Raw genomic sequence first — 26,828 nt, 5'->3', positions numbered from 1 at the left:
TGGGGCTGATATGTGGAATTGGAGACAGTGGGGAGAGAGGCCTACCTGCTTTTGTAGGGTTATTTATCAACTACTCCAAGTAGGTTCCGGGTCCTTGCAATCTTGCAAAATTGGCCAGTGTGCATCTTGAAAAAGCATACCCAGGAGCCAGTGGTTTAGTCTGGGTGGTTAGTTCCTATTCTTTTCATATCAAGAAATGGTGGATTCATCTGCCAACAAGTCAGTGTGACATGAGATACAGGAGCTGCGGTGAGATACTCGGCTGGCTCTCGCTCACGCCAAGACAGTCTTTTCTGTTTCCAGAGTAGGAGTGACCACGTTGGTTTTTCTTTTAAAAAAAATATGATGAGCCCCACTCCCTTCCCACCCCCAATCTTTGTAGCAGAGTATGAGAAACAATAACACCAAAAGTGCATATGCATAAAATTATCATGCAAATCAACTTCTGGGTTGTTTTTTTTTTTTTTTTAACAGACTCTTTACGTTTGGCAATACTTTAATTCTCTACAAAGTGTTATGGTAGTTGACCACGTTTTGAAATTGTCTTTGTCTTGTTTGATACTTGAAAGGCATGAAAAATCTCCTTCTACTTCCTCACCCTCTCCCAGGGGTCATTTCCCCCCTCTCTTTTCTTTGCCCTGCTTGCCCTCTGACCTTGCCTAGCTCTGCTGTTTCCACGGACTTCTGAATCTAATTAATGTCTTCGTGGCTATATAAATGAATTATGTAGCCAGGAGGATGTTGGAAACTTTGAAGAAAGTGCATTCCTTAGGGAAAACCTGGTTTTGTTAAAAAAAAAAAAAAAAAAAAAAAAAAAAAAAAGGAATGAACATTTCCAGGTGGTGGGATGTGAGTGCAGTGTAAAACCTCAACCATGCACTCACACTCCATAAATACCTGCTGCCTTACAAGACAGAAAACCTTAGAAGCATTGAATTTGACATTTGGGGCAATTCTCAGCCATTGTGGAAGGTGGCTGAGGGGACAGATTATCCGTATTTGTTGCCATCCCAAATAGGCTTTAGCCACCTGACTGAGATATTGGCTTCCCCTCCCCCTTTCCAGTCAATTTATAACCCTTTGCAGTGAGCACGTCCTCAGAGGATTGCTGAAATGGCTCTGGCTGCCTGTGGCCCAGAACGTTCTGCAAAGCTCCGGACAGCAGGCAAGTAAGGAGGAGGGGGCCTTAGTGAAGTTTCCAGCCAGAGGATACTGTCAGGGAGCCCAAGGCAGAGATGGTCCCTATGCCCCATGTTTCCATGGAAACATAGGAGGAGTGATGACAGCCAGCACAACCGCACCATCTGCTCAGGACCTGGAGAATGAAGGGGAAAAATGAGAAAGGTACCTTGGATCCCAGGCTAGATCCCCTGCGCTCTACCTGTGAAGAGTGAGGGAAAGGCCAGAGGACACTGGAACTCCTGGGTAGATTTGAAAATCCATGCTGTCCTGGGGGTTGACATATTAACATCTCATTTGCAAGCAAAAAGCCTAGAGGGTTGATTGGCAAACCCCAGATACAGTTTCAAAAACCCTGGAAGCCTCTGGAAAGAGAAGCTGACTGAGTTATCTGCCGGCCTCCCTGGAACTAGAAAGAAAGGTGTTGCAAGAAAAGATGGTAGAGACAAGGGAGGAGAGGTTGAGAGTGCTTCCAGGCAGGTCATCCACAGAGCTAGCTCTTATCTAGAGAATAGAGGAGGATGGGGAGGGGAAGGGGCAGGGAGAGGGAGAGGGAGAAAGAGATTGAGAGAGATTCTACTGGTTCCTCAAAACTGCCTCTGAGTTCCAGCCATGTCTTGGGAGTTAGTTGATGGAGATGGGGGATGCTGTGGATTTGCTTCTGGATGCACACAAGAGGCTTCTCGTTCCAGGAGACCACAGTGAGGGCGGGGTCCTTGCCAAAGCACACGTGCATACCCTGTTAAGCAGGATCTGCTTCTTACTTCCTTCATTTTGTGGATTTAGCACAAACCAGCCAACCAACCAGCCAGGCCACCAGGGAGGCCAGGCAGTCCTGCTTTCGATACCTTCCTCGGTGGCCCACTCCTGAGCTGGCGGTTCCATCCAGCTCTCAGAAGCACAAGTTGCTTTTCTCTCAGGAGAAAAGGCCCTCGGGCCTTCTGTGTGTTCAGAAGCTGCTGCTTCACTGGGAAACACCCTCTCTTTCTCACATCTATGTCTCTCTAACTCTCTCATCTATGTATCTATTTATGTATTTATTTGTGTATCTATCTATGTATCTATCTCTATGTATCTATTTATGTATTTGTGTATCTATGTATCTATGTATTTTTCTCTATGTATCTATTTATGTGTTTATTTGTGTATCTATGTATCTATCTGTGTATCTAGCTATGTATGTATGTATGTATGTATGTATCTATCTATCTATCTATTTATCTATCTAGGCAATCTCTTTTTCCTTTACAGAAAACAAAACCAAAACAAAGCCCTAGCAAAAACAAACACCCCCCATCCCCAAACAAAACAAAAAGTCACCAAAACCCAAGCCCAAGCACAACAACAACCCAACAAACCAACCCCTTTTCTCATTCTAGAGAGTACAGCACCTAACCTGCCCTCTCCCTTTCCTTCCCTCTGTCCTTCTCCTCTTCCTCACCTCCCTCCTCCTCCTCTTCTTTTTTTTTTTTTTTTACTAAGGTTTAAATTTTGATTTGTGTCAGTGCTGAATTTGACTCATACACCAATGACTCTATAATGGGAACAGCCATGAAATATAAAATATAAGTTAACAAGTTAAAAATATAAAATATAAATAATAAGTTCTTAGAGTGAAGAGTCTCATTAACTCCTCTACATTTCACCAGTACAATCTATTCATTTTCAATTTATTTCCATCACAGCTTAGGCAAAGACAGTATCTACAACAATGGTTTGGGTCTCTTCCAATGCCCTCACTCTCCAAGTGGGCTCTATTCACAGAAACTTCCACCAGAAATAAAATACTAATGCATCCGTCCTCGAGTTAAAGACCCCAAACAGAAAATACATTATTTGTAAAGAAACATATTTAAAAAAAAAAAAATACCCACAGTGAAATGACTTCCGGCTCAAGTACACTTAAATGTAAACGTGGGGACCCAGAACTGACACTCAAATATACATCTGTCCATGCCTTCATAGCTCTTTTAGAGAGACCTTGTACAAATAACCTTTCCCTCCCCATGCCTAACTCTCCTTGCTCTTTCTCCTTTTCTGGGACCCATTTATCTTCAGCCACTAAGAGGAGGAGGCTTGAATCTGTGTCCGAGCCTCAGGCTCGGCATGGGACCCGCAGTAAACACGGTTCTGTTTGTTCTTCAGCAGCCTCTTTTGTATAAACAGATGTGGTGGGAAGGGAAGGGACGGGAAGCCAGATCCCTGGGAGGGGCAGGAGGTCTCCTTTCTGGAGAATCTGGAGAAGACTCCCAGCTGCAGCCAGGAGCCCAAGGAACAGGACACATTTCTTGTTCAGGCTTGGAACTTGCAGTTCTTCCAGGCAGGGGCTGTTCCCCCCCCTCTCTCCTCCATCCTCCACCCCCAGCCTTTGTTCCTGGGAAGCCTGTCTCCATGTGATGTCTATAGCTCACTTTTGCCAGAGCAAACATTTCCAAGAGGGTTTATGCTAAGTAGGTATCTGTAAGGCACATTCCCCCCCACCCCTTCTCTCCAGATACACTGTAGACCAAGATTTTGGACCCCAGCCCTTCACACCTGTACTTTGTCCATATTTCCTTTGTTCTTTTGTAGCCTTCAACTAAAGGGGCCAGGGTGGTGTTTCAAGCAGGGAAGTTGTTAGTTTGTAAAAATAACCAGTCGGTTTCTACAACTGATTCCATGCAGACTCTGCCTTCACTTAGCGATTGATATTTTCACATTAGTTATGGATACTAATAGGGAACTATTCCAAAGCTGGGGGAAGAAAAGGATGGGGGCCCGAGAGCTTTGCAGTTCTGTTTCCGAGAGCATAGAACTCTAGTTGGCTTTTTGGCAGTCTATCTACCTGCGCCCACGACTTCGTTAGTTCTCCTTCAGAGGTGGGTGAAATAAAAAAGGGGGGTGCTCATAGGTTGATTTCTACCAAAGGGGCTAAATTTTTGGCGGCCCCACATGGTGGCTCTTCTTGTCTAGAAAAGGAACAAAGGCCGATACACTGCAAAGGCCTCCCTTAGGGCATGCGGGGGTTTGGTGTAAGTGGTGAGCTTTGCTCCGTGCTGCTCTCTCCAGGAATCCTAGGGAATCCTGAACAAGGCTCCAGGAACTGTGGCCAAGAGCATGGGAGAGGGGAACCCCATGCACCACCCCCGGGCCAGCATGGGATCCTCAATTTTGAGGGCAGAAGCGCAGAGATGGAACGATAGACCAGCTCTACGCCTCCAGTCCCCACTCTCAGAGTGTATATAATAATGAGCGAGGGGGGAGCAGTCTCTCAAACCAAGGGAGTAATAATAGCAAGGGTTTTATTTTTTTACAAGCCACAGTGGTACTCTATCATCTTTCCAGCTGACAATCTGCCACTCTCCAGACAGGAGAGGAGGCGGCGGGAAGTTTGTAGTGGAAACCCAGAGAGGCCTTTCCAGTATGAAATAAAAAGAAAGGAGACTGGTTTCCAGGGACCCCGCAGCTGAGGGCTAGTGGGATACCCCTCGTCCTCCCAGCCCCCAGGCTAAACTGCATCTGAGAGCAGGTCTTGGAAGACGCTTCCTTCCCGCCTCCTCTTTATTTCACTTAAGTTACTGGCTTCAGATATTTGAAACGATTTGTTTTCGGCACTGCCGTGGGCTGCACTGTTAACTCTCACCGCGCCTGGGGCGCCCAGGGCTTTTCCTTCCTAGCACCCACTCCAGGTCTGCAAGAGTGCACACCTCTAGCCGCAGCGCCCTGCAGGTTCCGCTTAATTTGCGGAGGACCAGAAAGTCCCTGCTGGACCCGGGGCTAGGGCGAGAGGCAGGGGGCTGCTCTGCTGCAGGCCGGCCTCAGCTCGGCACGGCATCCCCCCCTGCCCTCGGCGCCGCTGCGCCGCTGCCTCCGGCTCGCAGGACGTCCCCCGCAACCCTCGGGACCACCGAGGGTCTGGAGAGATGGAGGGGCGCCGGTGAGGAGGGCGAGCCGGCAGTGCGGCCCGAGAAAGGGCGCGGGACCCCGAGCAGCCGCACGGGGAGAGCGGGGAGCGCGGGGAGCGCAGGGGCGCGCGGGGCGGGCGCGGCGCGGGGCTCAGGACGCGCGCGCGCGCCTCGGCCTCGCCCGCGCACACGCGCCTCCCGGAGGAGAAAGAGGCGGGCGGGCGAGCGGGCGGGCGCAGAGCACCGCGCCGGCGGCTGCAGCGGGCCGGGCCGCCGCGAGGGAGGGGCGGAGGGGCGGGCGCAGGGCACCGCGCCGGCGGCTGCAGCGGGCCGGGCCGCCGCGAGGGAGGGGCGGAGGGGCGGGCGCAGGGCACCGCGCCGGCGGCTGCAGCGGGCCGGGCCGCCGCGAGGGAGGGGCGGAGGGGCGGGCGCAGGCCGGGAGGGGGCGGCGGCGCGGCGAGAGAGCGAGCTCGCGGCTCTCGGCGAGTGTGGCTGCGCGCGAGCCGGCGAGCGGGTGAGTGCGCCGGGCGGGCCCGGGAAGCAGGGGCCGCGGGGGTGCCGGGCGCTGCGAGCCGGGGGAGGGTGACTGGCGGGCAGGCGGGCGGCGGCGGCTCGGGCGCGGCCGGGATGCACCTTAGCGGGCGCCTCTCGTTGCAGCGCGCGGGCGGCCCGAGGCTCGGCAGCGGCGGCGGCGGACACGGCGGCGGCGGACACAGCGGCGGCGGCGGACACGGCGGCGGCGGCGCTGACACCTCCCACCATGGACAGCTTCGACTTAGCCCTGCTCCAGGAATGGGACCTCGAGTCGCTGTGGTGAGTCCCCGTGCTGGCCGCTCGGGAAGCCGCGCTGGCCCCGCCTGCCCTCACCTGGGCCGGGACTCCGGGTGCCCTGCCACCGTGGGGGTGGGGTGGCTCGGGGACACCCGCCTCGCTGGCCGGCTCCTTCCAGCCTTGGCGGGCTGGATGCACGGCCGCCTCCCCGTGAATTCGTTGGTCTCCGGTCCCGTTCTCTCCCCTCGGTGCTGCTTGCGCTAGCTCAAGGGGCCGGGGTCTGGTTGCCACAGGAGGAGCGCAGCGCTGGAGGGGAAGAGAACCGATTTTTAGAACGTGTCACTGATGCCTGAGAGCCCACCCCTCATCTCGCAGCCCCTCTCAGCTCCCTTCCTTCGGATTGTGCTCCCTTCCAGCTCCCGGAGAGCCTCAGGCTCACCACCCCTGTGACCCCCCTAGAGTTGGTACCTCTACGAAGTGCCCGGAGAGGATGCTCTCTAGCCTTGCTCCCTGCCTGCTCCCTGCTTGCCGTTTGCATCCTTCCTCTGTCCTACCTCACTCCCATTCGAGATGGAAAAGTGAGCACCCGGGGCAGGAGGCCAGTGTGTCTTGGTGCCCGAATTCCAGAGGCCTTGGCCCAGGGAGACTCATTTCCCGGAGGTTCACATGCACCCTTTCTTCACACATGCTCACGGCTGAACTCCTCACTCTTTTTGTCAAGCTCAAAGCTGGCAGCCTGGAATGCACTGGGCTTCCAGTTCTCGCTATTCTCGAATTAGGGAGAGCTTCTGTAGGTAAATCACAGGTAGATGCAATTTAATTCCAGTTGCGGTTGTCTGAAAAATCCCATTGGCTGCTTCAGCATCCCTCACATTGCCCCCACCCCTTAAATGTTTCCAACCAGCCCTATTCAGGTGGTAAAATTACTGCTTGTATATTCCTGGAGGAACTTGTGTTATGTTTAATATTTACGGGGATGAACATCTGCTGGAACAAGCATATTAACTGCTCTCTGTTCTGCCTCTGGTAATCGCTGATTGTAGAGTTGAGCGGTTCCCTTCTTTTTAATTCAGTAAAGAGTTCACATGTGTCTAAGACTGCAAGTGGTGTGCACATGAATATGCGATGCACAATTTTAAAGCTAAACTGCTTTATGATTTATGGCTCATACCTCGATGGCATGTGGGCATGTGGATCTCCACAGTGACTTAGGCTCAAAGTGACTTTTATTTTCCTAAAGACAGGTGTAACAAAATAAACTAGACACAGAGCTCACGAATTATCGAGCAGTTTCTTATAGAAGACCCGACGGTGACTACAGCTTGCTCTGCATAATGCTAGCGTCTATAAAACACACAAGGATGGGCTCCAATGTAATAAAACTTGTATATATTATACTGGCAACTTCAAAGAGCTAGTGTAGAGAGAATATGGAACATGTTATTACTCTATAAAAGTTGCTAATTACTGTGTTGCTGCTCCTGGGGTTATTCCAGTCTTTCATTTACAGATACCTATTATTTTACAGGTTTACCTTTTGAAATATTGGTTTCTGGCACAAATTCAATAGCTTCCCAGATAACAACTGCCTTTTAAAAATGACTTTTGCTTTTTAAAATCTAGGCAGGCTTGTAGTTAAAGGGGAGAACTTATTTTTTGGACGCATGTTTATGCTGCTTATCCACTTTCTGGTTCAAATTGAACTCCTGTATGATTTTTATAAGTTGTACTTTGAGATTATCAGTGGTAATGTGTAGACCTTTTTGGCAAGGGCTCAAGGTGTGTCTTCAATTCCCAGTAAATTATCTCGAATACTGTCAAAGAATGCCTGCTGAATTGTCTTTAAATTTTTAATTAACTAATTTATTTATTTGACTATATCTTTCAACATAGACCAGGCTGGCCTGAAACTTGCTTTGTAGACTGGGCTGGCCTCAGACCACATAGATTTTACCTCTGCTTCACTAGTGCATTGAGGACATTATGCCACCACAGCTGGAAAGCATTTTTTTTTTTTTTTTAGCCATTGCACACTCAATCAGATTTGTAAGCAATGTATAGTTTCTTGACTTAAGAAAGCATGTTAGATTTCTTGATCACAGTACAGTAGAACAGTTTGGCTTAAGAGAATGTTTCTTATTTTGTGGATATAGAATTTACATTTACAAAAGGTTATCTTTAGGTAACGTTAAAGATAAACCAAAGTACTTGGGTTTGCATTTCAAATATGTCAGACATTCTCTTAGTTATGGAGTAATTTTTGCATGACATTTCTAACTCAATTTTAGGATTTATTAAAGACTCTTATGTTTACAGTTTCAAGCTCATGCATGATCAAAAACATGTAGTCTCTCTCTCTGTCTCTCTCTCTCTCCCTCCCTCCCTCCCTCTTGTTCTCTCCTCTCTTTCTCCAGCTCTTGTTTGTTTTTGAAAGAAAGTCTTGGTGTGCAAGTCTCACACTCAAGGTAATCCTCCTGCCTCAGTCTACAAAGTTCTGGGGTACCAGGCATGGGCCCTTCATGCCTGGCATACTTGATTACTTTCTGTTTGTCTGATAGTCCTATATCTGTTATCTTCTTGTTTGAATCTAGTAACATCTCAAAAGTAAATGACAGTACTCTCATTTTATAGATAAAAAAATACGAGTTTTAAACTGTGAGTAACTCTGCCAAGACCAAAAATGACAGCAGGTATTTTAAGTCTAATATTTGCTACATACTTGTCAGAGGCATGGCCATTATATGTCCTAGGTTATTTATTCCCCAACGAGAAACTTACCATGTATGTACTGTTGTTGGTCTGATTTTTACAGCGAGGAAAATTCCTCAATAGGTGATCAGGTAGCTTGTCAGAGTTACACAGCTCTGCCTCAATGAAGAATTAGCTTCAAGGTCCGCTTTTCTGATATCAGGGCTATGCATTTTCTAGAGCCCTGCAGATGTCTTCCAGCTGATGAAGAGCAGCTTTACAGGAATTACCAAGCAAGACCCTGACAGCTGCAAGTTAACGTTATGTCAAAATATTAAAAGAGGAGGTCAGAACCTTAAATGGTATTGATTTAAAAAAAAAAAAATCTGAAAACCAATGCCATGAGTTAGGAGTGGTGCCTGTTAATTATCTCATGAAAGGAGATATAAATTTTAAATAAAGACCACTGAACACATCCATTTCATCATAGGAAAAAGAAAAAGCACCCATCTTTGAAGAGAGGAGGTGCAGATTAATAGCCAGAAACTCATATTTTGATAACAGAACAACTTTTTCTAATTGGTAGACATGGAATCCTGATCAAACAAATTGCACTTTATTAGTTTTGACTCTGGCTTTGAACCCAAGTGTGCTTCTTGTACATGTGGGAGAACGAGTTTCACACCACTATAGACAGAATATGAAACAAAAGTATGATCAGTGTGATATAATCAATTGATAAGAGCCTTCCATATTGTCACCCCCATACAGAAGCACCCGTGCTTGTTTCTCAGGGTTGTTCTTTCGGGCAGGACCTGTCAGATACCTGTTCATTTCAGCTGTCTGTTAACATGGAGATGGATATCCATAAGAAACATTGTCACGCTACGCTACTTCCGGTTTCCACTCTGAAGGTCAAAGATGCAGTGAAGGGGCTCCTTCTGCATGTGACTCTGCAGCTTCTGCAGACCTTAGTCCTAAGCGGAGGAGGCACTTATCCCAGGGAGCAATGTCTCCCTTTGGTTCCCTTCTGCTCTTTCGCTAGAGGTTCAGTCATTTTGGCTCAGCTGCTACACACATCAGAGACTCTAAAGTGATGGTCACCCCTCCTGACAGACCCGCTGTTGCTTTTGTTTATTTGGTGGCTGATGTAGGGGATGAGCTGGGTTGGGCATTCCTTGTCTAGTTTTAGAGTTGGACAAGAATATAAATGCAAAAGGAAGTTTTCTGCTCTAGAGAATCAAAAAAGACCTACTCCCATATTTGGGACCTGGGTGGATAATACATAGGCATTTTTTCTTAATTTTTATTATTATTATTTTAGTTTTTACTTATTTTTTAAAAGGCTTCCATACAAGAGGTGGCCTTTGAATTAAGCTTTGGGAGATGAACTGACTTTTACAACGGATGTGTTCAGATGGTGGAGGAAAATGGCATAGGGACATCTAGAACAAAGGCTTTTTGTTTTTTTGTTTTTTATTTTTGTATTTCTAGGAGTGCTTTTTATTGACCACGGTGGAATTACCTGTGCTGTGTATTTTAAACACACAGCCTGGTCATCATGAGATGGTTTGTCAGATGAGAAAAGTTTTCCAAAACTGAGTTATATTTACTCTTCTCTAAATAAGAACACCTTTTCATTCCTAGGGAGAAAGTCAATCAAGATGGAATCATAAATATTAATAAGATCTTGCCTATTAGTCCCTCTGGCCCTCACCCCCACAGACTTTACATAAGCCAGAGTCCCTACATTTCTGTCCACACAGGCATTATACACCCCTCAGGTCCAACCCTGTGAGACTGTAACCCATGGGGCAAGAGAGACAGCTCAACAGTTAAGAGTATTTATTTATTGCTTTTCCAATTGACATGAGTTCGCATCTCAGCACCTACAGGAGGCAGCTTATAGCCACTTATGATTCCATCTCTAGAGGAATCCAATCCTCTCTTCTGGTCTCCATGGGCATATACAGCATACAACCGCATGGACATATCCACATACATACAATAAAAATTCAAAAGGGAAAAGGAATTGTAACACATGGATGTTTTAAATCAATGCTCATGTGTTAGGCATTGCCATTGGACAGGTATCACTGGCTTAAATATTTTGGACTAAGACTCTCAGGTGACACACATTTAACACTGCAACCCTAGGATTCCTGTGAACGTGAGTACACATGACTGAAATACGAGTGTCAGGTGATACTCGGTGATGTACATGATGCATTCTGACTTCTCTATCAAATCTCATTATCTTTCCTTTTACAAATTTTCCCATCCATGGATTGAAGCCTGCATTGTGAGAACACCTGGCACCCCCTATCCGGATGCAAAGGGGAACCAGTTAGGAGTTTAGAGTGTTGTAGGTTGCCCTGGTGCTCTTTGCATTCTGATGTTAATTCTGCTTCCTGAAGAGGGGTTGTTTCCCCACCCCCACCTCCAACTGCCTCCCCCACCCCACCCCACCCCCGAGAGAGCAGTGGATCACATGGGTGATCTCCTGTGATCCTTTTCTCCATTTTAACTGGTCAAATAAAGGTTAGAGGCTGCGATTGGGCAGTGGAAAGAAATGGTGGGACAGGAGAGTGGGGTCAGAGATGAGGGGAAAAGGGAGGAGAGAGGGAGGGGAGAGGAGGAGGAAGCGAATACGGAACAGAACCATGTGGCCAGGAGAAACTACAATTAGCAGTGCTAGGTCTGCCCAATCTGGAGATATAGCTTAGGAATGTAATAACCAGATTGTGTGGTTTTTATATGGGCTTATTGGGGTTGGAAATTACTACAACATTAGAGAATATCTATGCATATAAAAATCTGAAATACAAAGCAGACACTGCCCACTGGAGGAGGCACGGGCATATCCTGTTGAGGGAGAGTAAAATATTCATGGCTTCGTGGCACTGAAATGTATTCTGAGGAAGTAGAATTTCAGGAGGAGGAAATAAAAGGGAAGAGAATCCATGTGGAAGGAATAGCGCAAATAGACATGGAGGCAACAAAGCGTGGTACTTATTTGAACATAAAGTTATAGCTAGGGCGGGATGAGGATGAACTGCGCTCCTACCAGGTTGCTGAGAAACAACAGTATCCTACCCTGATGAAGAATGCTTCCTGATGAAGGATGCTTCTGGGGGGAGCATGATCATGCGATGCTCTTGATTCTTTTCAAGTCAATCAGTAGAGACATGCCCAGGACAGCGTCCACAAGGCCCTGGGCTTCCCAGGCTTTTCATGTCAGGCACCTCCAGAAACTTCTCATCTTGGCACTCAGGTTCCTGGACCTTTTCTTCCATCGTTAATAATTTTTAAGCTTCTCTCTGTCGCTTTTCTCTCTCCTATTGGGTCAAAATGGCCCACAAGGCATGATTGAAGGGCTAGGCGCATGCATCCTGAGTTTCCTGGAGGTATTTCAAGGAGAGCAGCCTTGGTAAGCTACCTACACTCTTGTTGGCTGGAAGTGACGACATAGTCTTCGGAGGAGGCTTTCATTGGTTGAAACTGTTTGCATGCACCTGCCCTGGGCATGAGGAAGGGGTCTCAACAGGCTCTAGGGTGAAATTGTTTTTTGGGAGAATCCTTCCTTTCATAAGTGTGTCAGTGTGGAGAAAGCTGGAAGGAGAACATGGACCCCCTTCTTTGGTGAGAGGTAGCAGCCGGGGACCCGGATGTGGCATGGGTTGAGGACAGTTGGGTAGGCGAGCTGGTTAGTTCAGGATGTGGAAGTTGAGGGGTGTTGCTGGCGTGGGAGACATACAAGCGTTGGAAGTCTTTGGGTTTTAATCAGATGCCTTTTGGTGACAATGAAGATGCTATTACGTGTATGGAAATGGATCCTTCCTGTGTTCCAGATTCTCTTTTGTGGAACGTAGGAGGGTTAGAAAATGCTAAGAATCTATTTTGGGAAAATGTCCCTGTGAGCCAGAACGTCTAATCAATGACACTGCAGATTAGCAACTCAACAGGCCTTTCCACTTAACATAGGTTAAAATAGTAGTCAAGTTAAACAACAGATCAATTTCTCAACATGGGTTATTTTGTGTGTAAATGGGATTTCAAGACTTAAAATAGATTTGTCTAAGTTTTCCTAGTTTGGGGAAAGAAAGCCTGGGTGGCAAAATCAAGGCCATAAAAGAACATATTAATATCATTTGATATAAAATACTGTTTCCTTGTTTTATTCCCAAGCAAAAATCTGTAAAACTTACTTTCAACATTGGCGGCTGTTCCCTTTTGTCTGGAAATGTAATTGGAGATTTTGAATTCAGCTGGCTTCAAGCTTGCTTTCTGTTGGGCTCTGGACAGCTCATCTTCCCCCACCTCCTCCCCCAGTCTCTGTCTTGGCTTAATCACTTAAAAGCCATAATGGTGCTTGTTCTGCTTGCCCTACCTCAGCAGGTTGTGACGTTCCATAATAAAAGCATCAGTTACTCTATGATGGCCAAAGATGGTTCTTTTACAACCTTTGCTTCCTTAAAATGTCTTTTTTTTTTTTTTTTAAATAAACAAAGAAGCTTATCGAAGGACCACATGGGGTCTGCTTCAGCTATATGTAAAACACACGGTTCTTGGGTCTACATTGCAACCCAGGGACACATCTGCGTGGAGACCAGTCTTTCCCAATTTTGTGTCACAGTGCAATAGGTAAATGTGGTTGTACTAGTGACTTATTTAGACATATGAAGCATTACTTAATCTCCAATGTTTCACTAAGAATGTACTGTAGTACGAGCCATTACATCAAATGACTTCATTTGGTGCCGTGGGTCCCCTTACAGTATGTCTAGCTAATGGAAATTTAGGTTTAGTAGAAACAAAATACAGTAGTTATACCAGGCTGTGCAGATACCACACCACCTAAATAAGAGGTGAAATGAGTGTTAATCTCAAACTACTACGATAGGGGGCCTTGGGTGTCTGAACGTGGTAGACACACTGGGCGGGTGGGTGTGAGCCGAGGTTGCCTATAGGGCAGGGTACTGTGTGAGCATTTATCAATGATGTGACTGAGGCCATGTGAAAACATGGTTACCTGGATAATCGGACCAGCAGTCGTGGGCTATCTCTGGAACTCTGTGCTGATTAGTTGTTATCAAATCGACACACACTAGAGTCACTTGGAGGAGGGAACTTGAATCCGAGCAAGTGCTTTCATCAGGCTAGCCTGCAGGCTTGTCTGGGTAGCATTTTCTTGACTGCTGATTGACTAGGAGGGTCCAGCCTATTTGGGTTGTGGCCGCCCCTGGTGTGTATATAAGATCAAGAAAGCAGGCTGAGCAAGCTGTGGAGAGCAAGCCAGTAAGCAGCATTCCTCTATAGTTTCTGCTTCAGCTCTTGCTTCCAGGTTCCAGTGTCCAGCTTTCCCCCTAGGCGTCCCTTCATGATGGGCTTGTAAGCCATACAAACCCTTTCCTCCCCGAGTTGTTCTGGTTCTGGTTTATAACAGGCAAACTGGGGTAGACTCCTTCCAGCTGCTACAGTCTGAGCCCACTCCCATTACTGGGGAGCAGGAGCCAGAACACGGAGAAGGCATTAATTGTAGTCCCTTGGGTATCTCTCCACTAACAGTGTGGAGAAAGCCAGGGAGGGGACTTAAACTTCTTCATAGAATTTCTCCCCAGGAGGCGCATTGTTAGCGGAGGTAAACAAAAATGACTGTAATTTGGAGACCACACTAACATATCAACTCACAGTTATGTGCTTACCTTGATACTGAAAATAATTATATTTTTGCTTTTTTTATGGGCAGGAAATTAGTTTTCAGACCCCCCCTGGGGGTTGTAATGCGAGCCTGTTAGTCTTAGTTAAATTTTTCTTGTCTTACCTGGGCCGTTTACCTCAGTTAGGAAGTGGGAGAACACATTTTCTGTCAGTGTTCATTGAAATGTTAATTAGCTCCCTGACAGGTAGACAGGAGAAAAAAAAAAAACTTCCTGTACTAGATCAGGCCCAATTCTGGGAAATAATCTGTTTTTGTTTTTAAATTGGAAAAGTACATTTTTATTTTTGTTGTCTTTTTGTTGTTGTTGTTGTTTGTATATTTCTGTAGAAGGTATCCAGAGGATTAAGGACCAAGGAAAGCTGTTTTAAGAGTAGAGGTCAGTGTACTTAATGCATCAGGGAACATCTGAACTTTAATGGGTATCCAGATAACCCAGGGATCTTGTTAAAATATAGATTTTAATTTAATAGGACCAAGGTGGGGCCATGGGTTCCCATTTCTGATAGGTTCTTGAGTAATGATGGGTCCTCACAGAACAGACCCTGACTTGTAAGGACAGAAAGCACACCTTTGAAAAGATGCTCTTTCAGAAGGCTTTCTGTTATTCTCTCTGCTATTCAGGGGAGACTGGTAGAGGGACACTGTTTCCTACTGCCAGGAGGTTACATTTAGAGGCAGCATTTATTTTATTGCTGTGTTCTTTTTCATACAATTCCATGAACAAGAGGGTGGTTACTTGTATCCTAATGAGGGCAGACTGGTGAAACAGGCATAAAACCCCGAGTAAACACACTTGGTAACAAATAGGCTAATCACTTTTTATAGCCATTTAGTACTTGTCAGTTCTCCTTGGTCAGCTGTTGCTACTGCATCTGAGGGGGGCTCTGGGAGTACCTAGATGACCGTATGGATCTGTGGGGACTCTAAGGGAGACTCAAGAGCTGCCCAGAATGGAGACCAAATGTCCCTGTTCATTCTCAGTCATGCTGCTTTTGGGGGGAAAGGGGTGCAGGTCAGAGTTTAGGGGTGTCAGCAGTTTACAGAATAATTGCCCTACCTGGTAGCCAGAGTCCCAAATGATGGTTTGCTCAGTGTCCTAGGAAAAGTCTCAACTCAAGCTCCATGAAGGGAAGGTTTTTGAATTCCTCAGACAGAAATTTCAAGACAGCTTCTATCCCAGTGTGACCAGATATGTTCTACTCTGCCATTTCCAGAGAACTGTGGAGTGGTGGGGAAACTTCCTCACAGTTTCCCTGACTAACTCAACCCTGTTTCAATAGAAAAATAAACGTACTTGGGACTAATAAAATACAGCGTAGCTAACTCTGTGCATTCTGTATGATCTGTGGGAAGGTCGTTAGCTTAATGTTATTAATGAGGGTGTCCTCACACATGTGCACACACGCTTCCACTTTCTAGGATTTAAACAACTTAATGTTTAGGAGTTGGAAAAGAAAAATGACTTCAGGAATAGTGGGGCAGATTGAAATCTGTGGCCTTCTTTGAGGCATGCCAATTGGTGGAGGTAGTGCTTGCAGAAGTATTTATAGTGTTGTTAGAGCCTCAGATCTTTTTTGTGTTCCTTGTGGACATGATACCTTGCGTGTCATGGACGACTGCGCTACCTGACTAATTGTATATTACTGTGTCTTGAGCTTGCAGTGTCTTCTTCTTCTAAGATTTATTTATGTTATGTATGTGAGTACACTGTCGCTGTCTTTGGACATACCCAAAGAGGGCGTCAGATCTCATTATGGATGGTTGTGAGCCACCATGTGGTTAGTGCTCTGAACCGCTGGGCCATTTCTCCAGCCCCTTATTATTTTCTTCTAATTTACCTTATTTTATATTGTGAGGAAGAGGAAATGAGACTGTTTTGCACAAACTAGATGCACGGTAAGGTGAGCAAGTGGCCAGTTACTGGTCTGGCTTGTATTTGCATCATCAAAGTAATGCATTCACTTTCAAGGTGTAGAGAACAGTATTAACGAGCTAACAGTATATAATAGTTGGTTATATAGACAGTCCCCGTTATAATTAGATAAAGGACCCAGAGCTTTGTTCTGTTGGGTCAAGAGATCTTAAGAAAAATAAGTGAACAGCAATCAGTTGGGTGCTGAACTGAAGTGGCACTGTACAGGCAGCTGGTTAGAACTCTTGCTTTGGCGCATCAGCAGAGCCTGGCTTGCTTTTTTCCTGTGGGATGGAGGGGAGTGAGAGGGGCATTTAGGAGGTGGGGGTGTCAGTCCCTGAGGATGGACCGGGGAGGTGAGAGCGTGGGAACACAGGTGTTGCTTAGGAGATGAAATGCTGTGTGGTTAGAACAGCATATAGGAAAGTGGCTGCAGGATCCTGATATGCAGGAAGAAGGCGAGGGGAGAAGGCTTGGAGAGTGCCAGCATGTGCATGCCAGTGAAAATGAGAGGATTGTTCACTAGAAGAGAGAGGAGGATAAGAGAAGGAGGAGTGAGGGGAGGATGGTGAACAGGAGGAGTGAGGGGAGGATGGTGAGCAGGAGGAGTGAGGGGAGGATGGAGAGCAGGAGGAGTGAGAGAAGGATGGGGAACAGGAGGAGTGAGGGGAGGATGGAGAGCAGGAGGAGTGAGAGGAGCATGAGAGCAGGAGGATGAGAGGAGGTGGGGAGCAGGAGGAGTAAGGGGAGGATGGAGAGCAGGAGGAGTGAGGGGAGGATGGGGAGGAAGATTGAGATGAGGATGGGGAACAGGAGGAGTAAGGGGAGAATGGGGAGCAGGAGGAGTGAGGGAAGGATGGAGAGCAGGAGGAGTGAAGGAAGGATGGTGAGCAAGAGGAGTGAGGGGAGGATGGGGAGGAGGAGTGAGATGAGGATGGGAAGCAGGAGAAGTCGGGGGAAGAGGAGCAGAAGGAGTAAGGGGAAGATGGAGAGCAGGAGGAATGAGGGGAGGATGGAGAGCAGGAGGAGTGAGAGGAGCATGAGAACAGGAGGATGAGAAGAGGTGGGGAGCAGGAGGAGTAAGGGGAGGATGGAGAGCAGGAAGAGTGAGAGGAGGATGGGGAACGGGAGGAGTGAGGGGAGGATGGGGAGCAGGAGGAGTGAGGGGAGGATGGGGAGGAAGATTGAGATGAGGATGGAGAGCAGGAGGAGTGAGAGGAGCATGAGAGCAGGAGCATGAGAGGAGGATGGGGAACAGGAGGAGTAAGGGGAGGATGGGGAGCAGGAGGAATGAGAGGATGAGGAAAAGGAGTGAAGGGAGGATGGGGCGCAAGAAGAATGAGAGGAGGATGGGGAGGAGGAGTGAGGGGATGATGGGCAGGATGAGTGAGGGGAGGATAGGGAGCAGGCCTGGGGTATTTGGGACAGGATGGAGGAGGATGAGAAAGCTGGAGAATGGAGAAGCCGAGGACCTTGGGTCCAAGGCCAGATGCATTCATCCAGTTGTCTGCTGTGTCAACACAGTATGAAGGTTCATGGATGGGCAGAGGGGTGAAAAAGTGGCTGGACATGGTGAGACAGAGCTGTGAATGTCTCATTTTTGAGGGAAAGGGAAACAGCTCTCAAGGCAGCTCTCAGAGGAGGATGGAGGGGCCACATTCCTTCCTCCCCCTTTTCTGGATCTCTCTCTTTTGCCCTCCCTCCTCTTCTTCTGCCAGGAAAGGGAGCTTCTAAAAGTAGTCACAGAGTTGTGTATGGAATACTCCCTGTGAAAGGTAACAGATAGATACTTCATAGTTATTATTAGTGACTTAATGAAAGTCTGCATAAGCCACTTCAGCATGAATCTCTGTCACATGTTCTGTGATTTAATTAGAGTGTTTTGAAGGTAATTTTGATTCAGAAATAATTGGGTAAGGCTAAGTCACCAGAAAAATTAGTGAACTTGTCTAATTGGGGAGACTTTAAAATGGATTTGTAAGAAGTATTTTCAAACTTAAAAAACACAGCTAGGAGCCCCAGCTTATTATTCTGACTGACACGTAATGGTAGAATCCTTTTGAAGGGGTGGTGGGCCGGCCGGCCTCTGAGTGGTTCTGAGGCTCTTACTGATAAGGAGGGGTCTTGAGTCTTTAAATATTTCATGTTATTTCACAACCTGTAAAGTAGGTTCTGTCCTTTCTTGTTCTGTGGAGAAACAAAGGAAGTAGCATATTACACAGAGCCCATAGCTAGGGTGGCAGAGCTGGGGCATCTACTCAGGCAGAACCCATAGCTAGGGTGGCAGAGCTGGGGTGTCTATTCAGGAAGTGTGTATTTGTAGCCACTATCTTACAGAGAGCTCCACTTAATGACAGCCATCAAGAGTGAGTTCCAAGGACTCGGCAGCCATAAAATATTAGTGAGATTTATACATGTGCAAGTCAAACATCTATTTTATCCATCCTGTGTATACACATGAGTCTCCAACAGGCACAGGGAAGTTTATGTGTATGAAGCATCTTGAGAATGTTAAATCTCGGAGTAACGTAGTAGGTATACTGGGTGCAGGCTGGCGGGACTCTGATTAATTGGCTTCCCTGGATATGAATTGTCTGCAGGTCATTATCATTTTGGAATCCATTTTTTTGTCCATATTTACCATGTATAAAAAAAAAACACTGTCTATATATTTTCCCTTAATTATTTGTATACCCATAAAACCACTAATTTGACAAGTTTTATGGTTGAAGAAAATGGCAACAACTGTTTGCCACAGCTGGCCACATGTATTGTAATACCTAAGTGTAACTCTATTAATAGCAACAATGACAGTGCAGCAATCAAACTAGCAATACTACCCCGGGAAAGCCACCTGAAATCTGCATAAGGCGTTTGTAAAAGTAGCTGGTCTCGTAGCAGCTTGTTCCGTTCCTTACACAGTTGGCCTGCCTCTTCCTGTGGGACTGAACCTATACAGATGGGCTGCCTTGGTGACAGAAGAGAGTAAACAGGCTTAAATTCCTGTCATGAGATAGTTTGGTAAAGTAAAATTAATAGATTCTTGGCATAATGGACTGTGACAAATTGAGACAGATGTCAGAAATAGCCATAGATGCTTTCTTTAAAGATGTCTCTTTGAGACTGAGACAAATACAATTTTGAGGAAGATTTAAAAAAAAAAAAAGAAAAAAGAAAAAAAAAGAAAACCATTTGGCAGGCAACATCTGAGAGGCACCATTTGGTAATTGGAAAGGCCAGGATTTTAGAGCCAGCCTACAGGGCTCAGATTCTGACAGGCCCTTTACTAGCCTCACCCAGTCCCATCTTTCTCAGGCCTGTCATCCCATGGTGGGCTCCGTTTCCTTGCCCATCAGTGGAAGTAATACCGCTACTCATTTGCTACGAGGATTAAATGAGAATATGTGTTAGTAGTTTGACACACAGTAGGCCTTCAAGAATGATAAGCTTAATTATTCCTCTAGTTGGACTAATGGCTACATCTGTTTTGTTACCTAAAAGATATTTAGGGGTGTTGTGTGAGTCACTACTTTTTTATTTCCTATAATCGATTTCCCCTCCAAATCTGGACCAATATTTTCTTCCGGTGACAGTAGGGTTCTGTTCGGATTGCTGAGGCGTCTTGGTCAGGTGAGACTGCAGCGGTAAACAGTGGCTGTCAGTGGCTGAGGTGTAGTTCTGTCCACAGCAGTTGTGGATCAGCTCTGCCCATGCCTCTTTCCAGGACGTTCGGGCAGGTGTGCCTTCCTTTGGAATATGCCATCCTGTTGGAAGGAGGAGAAAGGGGCCTTTGTCAGGCTGTGACATGTGACATGATGCACCTATTCCATTAGCCTAAGGAGTCTTACAGAGAATCCAGACACAACACTGTGGACCCATAATACCTTCTTCACCCAATATAGCAGCAGGTCAGACTGCCTGGGCCAGCATGGTGCCCTATTCGGGACAGAGGCGTGGCAAGTGGTGAAATGGCCTCCTAGGTCATTTGTCAGCATTGCATTACTGTTAATTAGAATTTTAAAATCAACTTAGAATATATTTCAAGAGAGCATTGGGAACACTTGTGTGGTGTGTTGTATACTGTAAAATATCTTTACATTTTGGTCTATGATTCTGTTTTTACTGAAGTTTATCACATCTTTGAATATTCATGGAAGAAATTGATTGAAATAAACACACACACACACACACACACACACACACAACCAGATCACCACCACTACCACCACCATCACCATCATCACCACTACCAACAAAACCAATGAAACATTTCTATCCAAATAGACAAAGGTTTCTTAAGCTAGGCTAAAATGTTAGGGGACTTATTTTGGTTAGAGGTATGTGGTTATGTAGTATTTCATACTTCCACCTTGTAGTAATTAAGAACATATATTCAGTTATGTCCCGATTCCTAAATTAATAAGGTAATTTGCATGTCATAGTAAAACTAAAATTAATTTTTGAACAAGAGGTCAGATAAATATGTTTGTTGGAAGGGAATCAGTTAGTTTATAGAAAGAATGATGTTTATGACTTTCTTTTAGTTGGGCTGTGTTCCTTGAACCTGGCTTTGGCCTTTGAAAATCTTGAAGCAGCAAGAAAAGCAGTGTGAGCTCACAAGTAAGCAAGTGTGAACTCACAAGTAATCAAGTGTGAGCTCACAAATAAGCAGAGAGTCACTGAGCAGGAGAGTGCTTGGTATGGCCGCCAGGTAGAGGGGTCACCTGGGACTTAGGGGCTGAGCCTCTGTTCGTGTCCTCAGAAGAATACATAAATGCAATGGTTTTCTGAGAAGAGCAATTTTCCCTTTCCTGCAAGTTTTGTTTTACTGCTTAGAAATATTCTCAGCACTGTTAGAGTGATAATATTAAGTTTTAAGCAGGAAGAAGTGCACATTGGCGCTGAGAAACGTTTAAATGGCATTAAAAATCTCCGTGAGGCTGGAGTAAGGTAAAAATATAAATAATTACAAATAGACTTTCTGCTTTCTAATTCGTGTGCGCATTGAGAAATAATATTTTGAACTGGTTGCTGCTGCTCCAAAGTACTTGGGAAGAAAACCCATTAGACAGAGTCAAAGCTTATTCTCTAATTGCCCAGAAGATCTTTGGCTACTTCAGAATACTTTCTGATTCCCATTACTTAACTTCCTTGGCTGCAAAAGCATAAGGCTCTTCCTCCCCACATTTCCAGAACTGTGAATCTACCAGGAATTCTTCTTCTAAGCAATTATCTTTTAAATAAAATATTTAAAAAGCTGAAATAAGTTCTAAATGGTGTCATGATTGGTGAGATCCAAGGAGGAAGCATTTCAGGTGCCTTTGCATCTTGGGCCACCAAATGTTTACTTTCTGGGGTGTGTGTGTAGTGTGTGTGTGTGTTACTTGGGACTTTGAATCTGTATTTTTCAGGATCTCAATGTGTTCAAGGTTGTGTGAATGTGAAAATAAGGCCATTTTGGTTTTGCATTTTTAATCTAGTTGCTTTTTTGGTGCTCAGTTGACCAGGCTGGGACCTCTAATAGAATGTCAGAAATTAGTGGCTTGAATAGATATCCTAGGTGTGCTTCTGACCTTGGAAGGAGAGGCGTTTCAGTTGTTTAGGATTATACTATCGTCTGTGGGTTTTGGTTTTCACTTAATGTCCTTAATCAGGTTAGCATTCCACTCTTTCCTTGCTGACACAGTTTTGTTAGAAACCCTTTTCAGCTTCTGCTGACCATATGGACTTAGCTTTCTTCTCTTACTGTGGTTTGAGCCCTGATGGCTGTCACTTGAACCAGCCTTGCCCTCCTGTAACTTTTTTCACTTGGCCAAAGTATGCAAATCATTATAAATGTGTTGCCGGAATTATTTTGCTATATTTTGTTAAATGACCTTTTTCTAAATATACTTTCCCTCAGTTTCTTCTTTAATAGCAGAAGCTCATGAGGGCCCGAGACAAAAGCAAAATAACAAGCCCTCCTCCCCGTGGAGACAGGAAGGCTCCATTCCTGTGCTCCACTGTGGAGTGGCTGTCCTTTTAAGTAAGGATCATCAAAACCTAAAATGTGCCCAAGTATTCAAGCTTAGAACTTTTATGTAATGCTTTTCTAAGGAATTCTGTCTTGACATATGCTCAGGAAATTCCTACATATTTTTAACATGACACATTTAGATTTTATGTCTTGACCTTAAAAAAAAAAAAAAAGTCATTTCTTTTTTTCCCCCCCACTTAGTTTTCTAATCACTAAAGAAGATTTAGGAGAACAAGTAATTCCATGGTGTGTGGGTCTGCCTCTATGGTGGTACAGGAAGAGAAGGTTTATTTATTTAGTAAGTGTAGCCCTTTTTTAAGAGAGAGCGAGGAAAAAAAAAAAAAACTTAGTTCACAAATTCTGATAGTTTAGAGACCAAGCAAATAAATGTCTCAGGCAGAAATAGTAACATGTGGCTGTGATTCCTACGTTAAAAGAGATAATACCATGAACAAAACAACTCAGGCCCCCACTGCCTGGCTCTCTCCCTCTCCTCAACAGGACCAGTCACTCACAAAGCCTCAGCTCCACCGTTAGGATGGTCTGAACTTTTCCATAGGTTTGTTGTCTCATCTGTAAGATGTAGATAATGGACAAGTCACGTGGTCCTAAGGACCGCTTTGAGAGGACCGCATGGTCTAATGCATAGGAATGACTTACAAAGACCAGGCTCTCTGTCATATAAGGAACGTTGTTTTTCTGTCAATCTCGGTTTTCTGAAAAAGATACTTTCTTGTTCGAAAGGTTTGCTACCCAGTCCCTGAAAATTTCCACACGACCAGCTAGAAATTCCTCCTTTTTGTAGAACAAACTTGGTAATAGTTGAAAGAACCCTTTTCTGGACTTGGAGTGTTGCCTGGCTTTGACCTTCGGCTAAAAAGGACTTTTGTTCCAGTCTTCTCTGCAGGTCCTGATAGATATGAGTCCTTGTCCTGCAGTAGCTTCAGGATCCTCACAACCCCAGTGCTACCTATAACAATTATCTGTGGCTTCCTTGACACGTAGAAAGTCAGGAGTTACACTTTCTTGGTATAGTTTGAGCCTATGTTTGTTTTGTGACTACACTCTGGCATTCTAGCACCCCACAGGAAGCGTGTTTTGGTGCAAGATTGCACCATTGTCTGTAAATGGTCTACTAAGTAGTTCTGGAGGCCGGCTTACCCGACACAGCCAGCGACCCAAACTCATAAGTCTTTGTTGGCTGAGCACCTACTACACACGAAGCTTGGCAATACAGAGAAAAGAATGTTCCCTTGCTCCAAAGGAGCATGCATGCAGTCTGGTTGGAGAGAAAGCAGAATCTATAAAACAGCTGGCAAGTCAGGGCTTGGAGAACCTTCGCTTTTCTGGACTCAGAGATCATCTTCTGGCCCTTCCCCTCCCTTTAACAGTAGAGAACTAATACCTATAACCAAATGCTATTTGCTGTGATGTGGTTCAAGACTCTTCAGGTGGAGCCATTTTCCAGAGGCCATCCGGAGGGAGGGGTCTAGAGATTTGTATTTTGGCCCCTGTGTCTGTTTATTAAACTTTGGGATGGTTATAGGCCCGAGAGTGATTTAGGTTAGGGCTTATGGGTCATTTTAGGTGAAGCCACACAACTTTGTGGCTTTCGGAGGGGAGTTAGAACCTGGGCAAAACTAGAGCACCTGACTGTCACATGCAAAGAACAAGAGGCCTTTCCCTCTTGTGCTGCGTGGGCCGACTGCCCATGTGCTCTATCTTCTCTGTGGGTTTCCTTCTCTTTCTCCATTCTTTCTCTTTCAGGTTTGAAATCCTGGAATCCTAACCTGGAGGTCAGGGAACCCGTCACATCGAAAAGTGCACTTTTAAGTACAGAAGACATTTCTGCCTTTCGTGTTTTTTTTTTTTTTTTTTTTTGTCTTCTCTGTGGAGGGAGCCCGCAGCTTTCATCAGACCCCCAGAGGCATCCGTGACCCCTGCTTCTGTGTGATGGAAACCCGCTCTGGCAGCAGCCGGTTTCCATTAGGAGCCAGGGCTGAGGTGGAGCTTGGAGAACTCTGAGAACTGGATTCCTTTGTTACTGTTTCCAGGCTCAGTGGAAACTGCGGGCACCAACAGGGATGCCTGCAGAGCATCCTGCAAGGCAGAGTGGCTTGTCTGTGAGCCTACAACTGCATCCCTTCCTAACTGCTACCACAGCAGGAGACTTGCAGCGATGGAGCTAGGGCATAACCAGCCCACATCAACATTTGGAAAGGAAGCCAGGAAACCCCCTGCTCTTTCTCCCGTTTCCTTAAGCCCTGGTGGGAGGCAGGTGGGGGAGATTTGCTTTAATTGCAAATAAGCTGATTGACACAGACCTTCTCAAAGTGAGGCATGGAAGCTAGAGGAAGAATGTCTTCTGTACTTAAAATGAAATTAAGGGCCAGTGTTGGATATAAAGCCGAAGGATTGGAAGGAGTGTAATAAAAGGCATTTTATAAGCATGAATACCATACCCCATCTCGAGGGCTTTTCAAATATTAATTATAGTTACCCTGAGGGTCACATTTCAGTGATAAACTCGTGACCAAATAGCTTTACTTGTCTCTTTTAGAGCTGTAATGAAGCCCTTGATTTTCCCCCTTCATTATACAATATTCAAATTTACCACATAACAGCTTTAATGTAATTGATGGCTGTGCACTTTTCGTTGCAGGGGTAGGATCAAGCAAGGACTTCTTAATATGACCAGACAGTGAGAGTCCAGAAGTGCACTATTTATCCCCAGCAGTTAGTTGGAAGACAGGACATGCTGGGGATATTCAATTAAGTGTGACCGGTCAGGAGGCCTTCTTGGGATGACATTCTTCTGTCATAGCATAGGATAGAGCCAGAGTTAGACTTCAAGCCTCATCCATGGTTAGTATCTGGAGACCACCAAGGGCTGTGATGGGTCAGAAGTTTCCAGCTACAGTTCTTGCAGACATTAGATGATTTAGTCATAGCGGGACACAACACAGCGTACATCAGGAAGCTCATCCATTTGTTCATATTTCACCATGCCTCAGATCTTCCTGTGTTTATTTTCTTATATTTAGAAAGACATGAGTTGTTTGATCAAAAAAAAGTCTGATAATGAAAAACTAGAGTGTGTGTGGGGGAACTAAAGTGTTCAGATAACCTGGCAAACAAAGTTTTCTAGGAAATTGGATATGAAAACTTACTATATATCAAGGGAAGATGTGTCAACAAGTATTTCTTTTTTGTTGTTGTTGTTTTTTGAGTCAGGGTTTCTCTGTATAGCCTTGGCTGTCCTGGAACTAACTCACTTTGTAGACCAGGCTGGCCTTGAACTCAGAAATCCACCTGCCTCTGCCTCCCAAGTGCTGGGATTAAAGGCATGCGCCACCACGCCCAACAACAAGTATTTCTTTAAGGACACTTAAACAAATGTAAAGTCAGGCATGACCATACAGATACATACCTGTAATCCTGACATTGGGAAGCTAAGATAGGAAGATCATGAGTTCAAGACCAATGTCGGCCACTGTAGCTCATTCCAATCTAGGCTGGGCTTCTTAAGGGAGTTCTGTTTCAGAAGTTTAGAGTTCACTGTCACCCTGGCCAGTGTAGGGCAGAGTGGGGTTTTTCTGGAGGCCGAGGGTATATGACACAGGCTGAAGAGCTGCAGGTAGTGCAGGCAGTTCTTGTTGTCCACTTGAGAAATGAGGAAAGGAGGGGACTGGGGCTCACCATATGCCTTAACACCATGCAGAAGGAATAGTGGGCTCTGCAGTTAGGTCTCACCCTGTTGAAGTCGCTTCTTCCTTCAGAAGAGGATAGCAGGGGCTTATGATCAGAGGTAGAAATAGAATATGCAGATATCCCCCCTTTCCTTTCTAAAAATATGGCCTTTTCTTATTTATTTATTTTTTTTCAAATTTTATTTCATGTGGTTTGCCTGTATGTATGTCTTTATGCGGGCGTCAGAACTGTGTGCTGCCATGCCGATGCTGGGAATTGAACCCTGGTCCTGGATCAGTGCTCTTAACTGCTGAGCCATCTCTCCAGTCCCAACACCCCCCCCCCTTTTTTTAAAAATGAATTTTCCTCTCATACATTACCCCAGGACTCCAGTTTTCCGTCCCTCGGTCCCTCCCAGATCCTAAGTCTTTATAAGTTGGCTGTTTGCCCCAGACAGTATTAGTTACTCTGTTTAAGGGGGGGGAAGCTGATGAGCACTTGGTTTAATTCTCTGAGTGTGTGTAAAACAACTCAAGGGCAGAAGGGGCTATGTTAGGGTCATGCCTTCTGAGTGTTTAGTCCGTGGACACTTGGCTCTTTTCTTAGTCTGTAGTGAGGCAGTACATTATGGGGACAGAACACAGTAAACACCGTTTGCTGTTTACCTTATGGGAGCCAAAAAGAAGCAGAGACAGGAAGGGGCAAGATAACCACAGAGGGCCATCCCCACTGACATATTTCCTGCAGCTAGGCCGCACCTCCTTATGCTTGTAGCACTTTGAGAACTCTGCCCCCCGCTGAAAGCCGAGCCTTGTAAGACATGAGGCATTAAGAATGCAGTTCATATCCAAAGTACCGTAAACAGCAGTAGTTAAGAATGGCTAATAACGCTGGGCGTGGTGGCGCGCGCCTTTAATCCCAGCACTCGGGAGGTGGAGGCAGGCAGATTTCTGAGTTCGAGGCCAG

General features: G+C 45.7%; 1 protein-coding gene across 4 annotated transcripts in view; it reads left to right on the top strand.

Annotated features, from left to right (window-relative positions):
• Positions 1-5,770: 5,770 nt before the first annotated feature.
• Positions 5,771-26,828, top strand: part of Aff3 (AF4/FMR2 family member 3) — a 448,844-nt gene continuing 427,786 nt past the window's right edge. For all 4 annotated transcript variants that reach the window (XM_021197941.2, XM_021197940.2, XM_029538747.1 and 1 more), the window contains exon 1: positions 5,771-5,876. In XM_021197941.2, the coding sequence (XP_021053600.1) occupies positions 5,824-5,876 (53 nt within the window). In that variant the 5' untranslated portion in view covers positions 5,771-5,823. The remainder of the gene's footprint in view (positions 5,877-26,828) is intronic.

The sequence above is a fragment of the Mus pahari genome, chromosome 5, assembly GCF_900095145.1.
Source record: "Mus pahari chromosome 5, PAHARI_EIJ_v1.1, whole genome shotgun sequence".
NCBI lineage: Eukaryota > Metazoa > Chordata > Mammalia > Rodentia > Muridae > Mus > Mus pahari.
The sequence above is the reverse complement of the archived record's forward strand: the minus strand, read 5'-3'. Positions and strand labels throughout refer to the sequence as shown.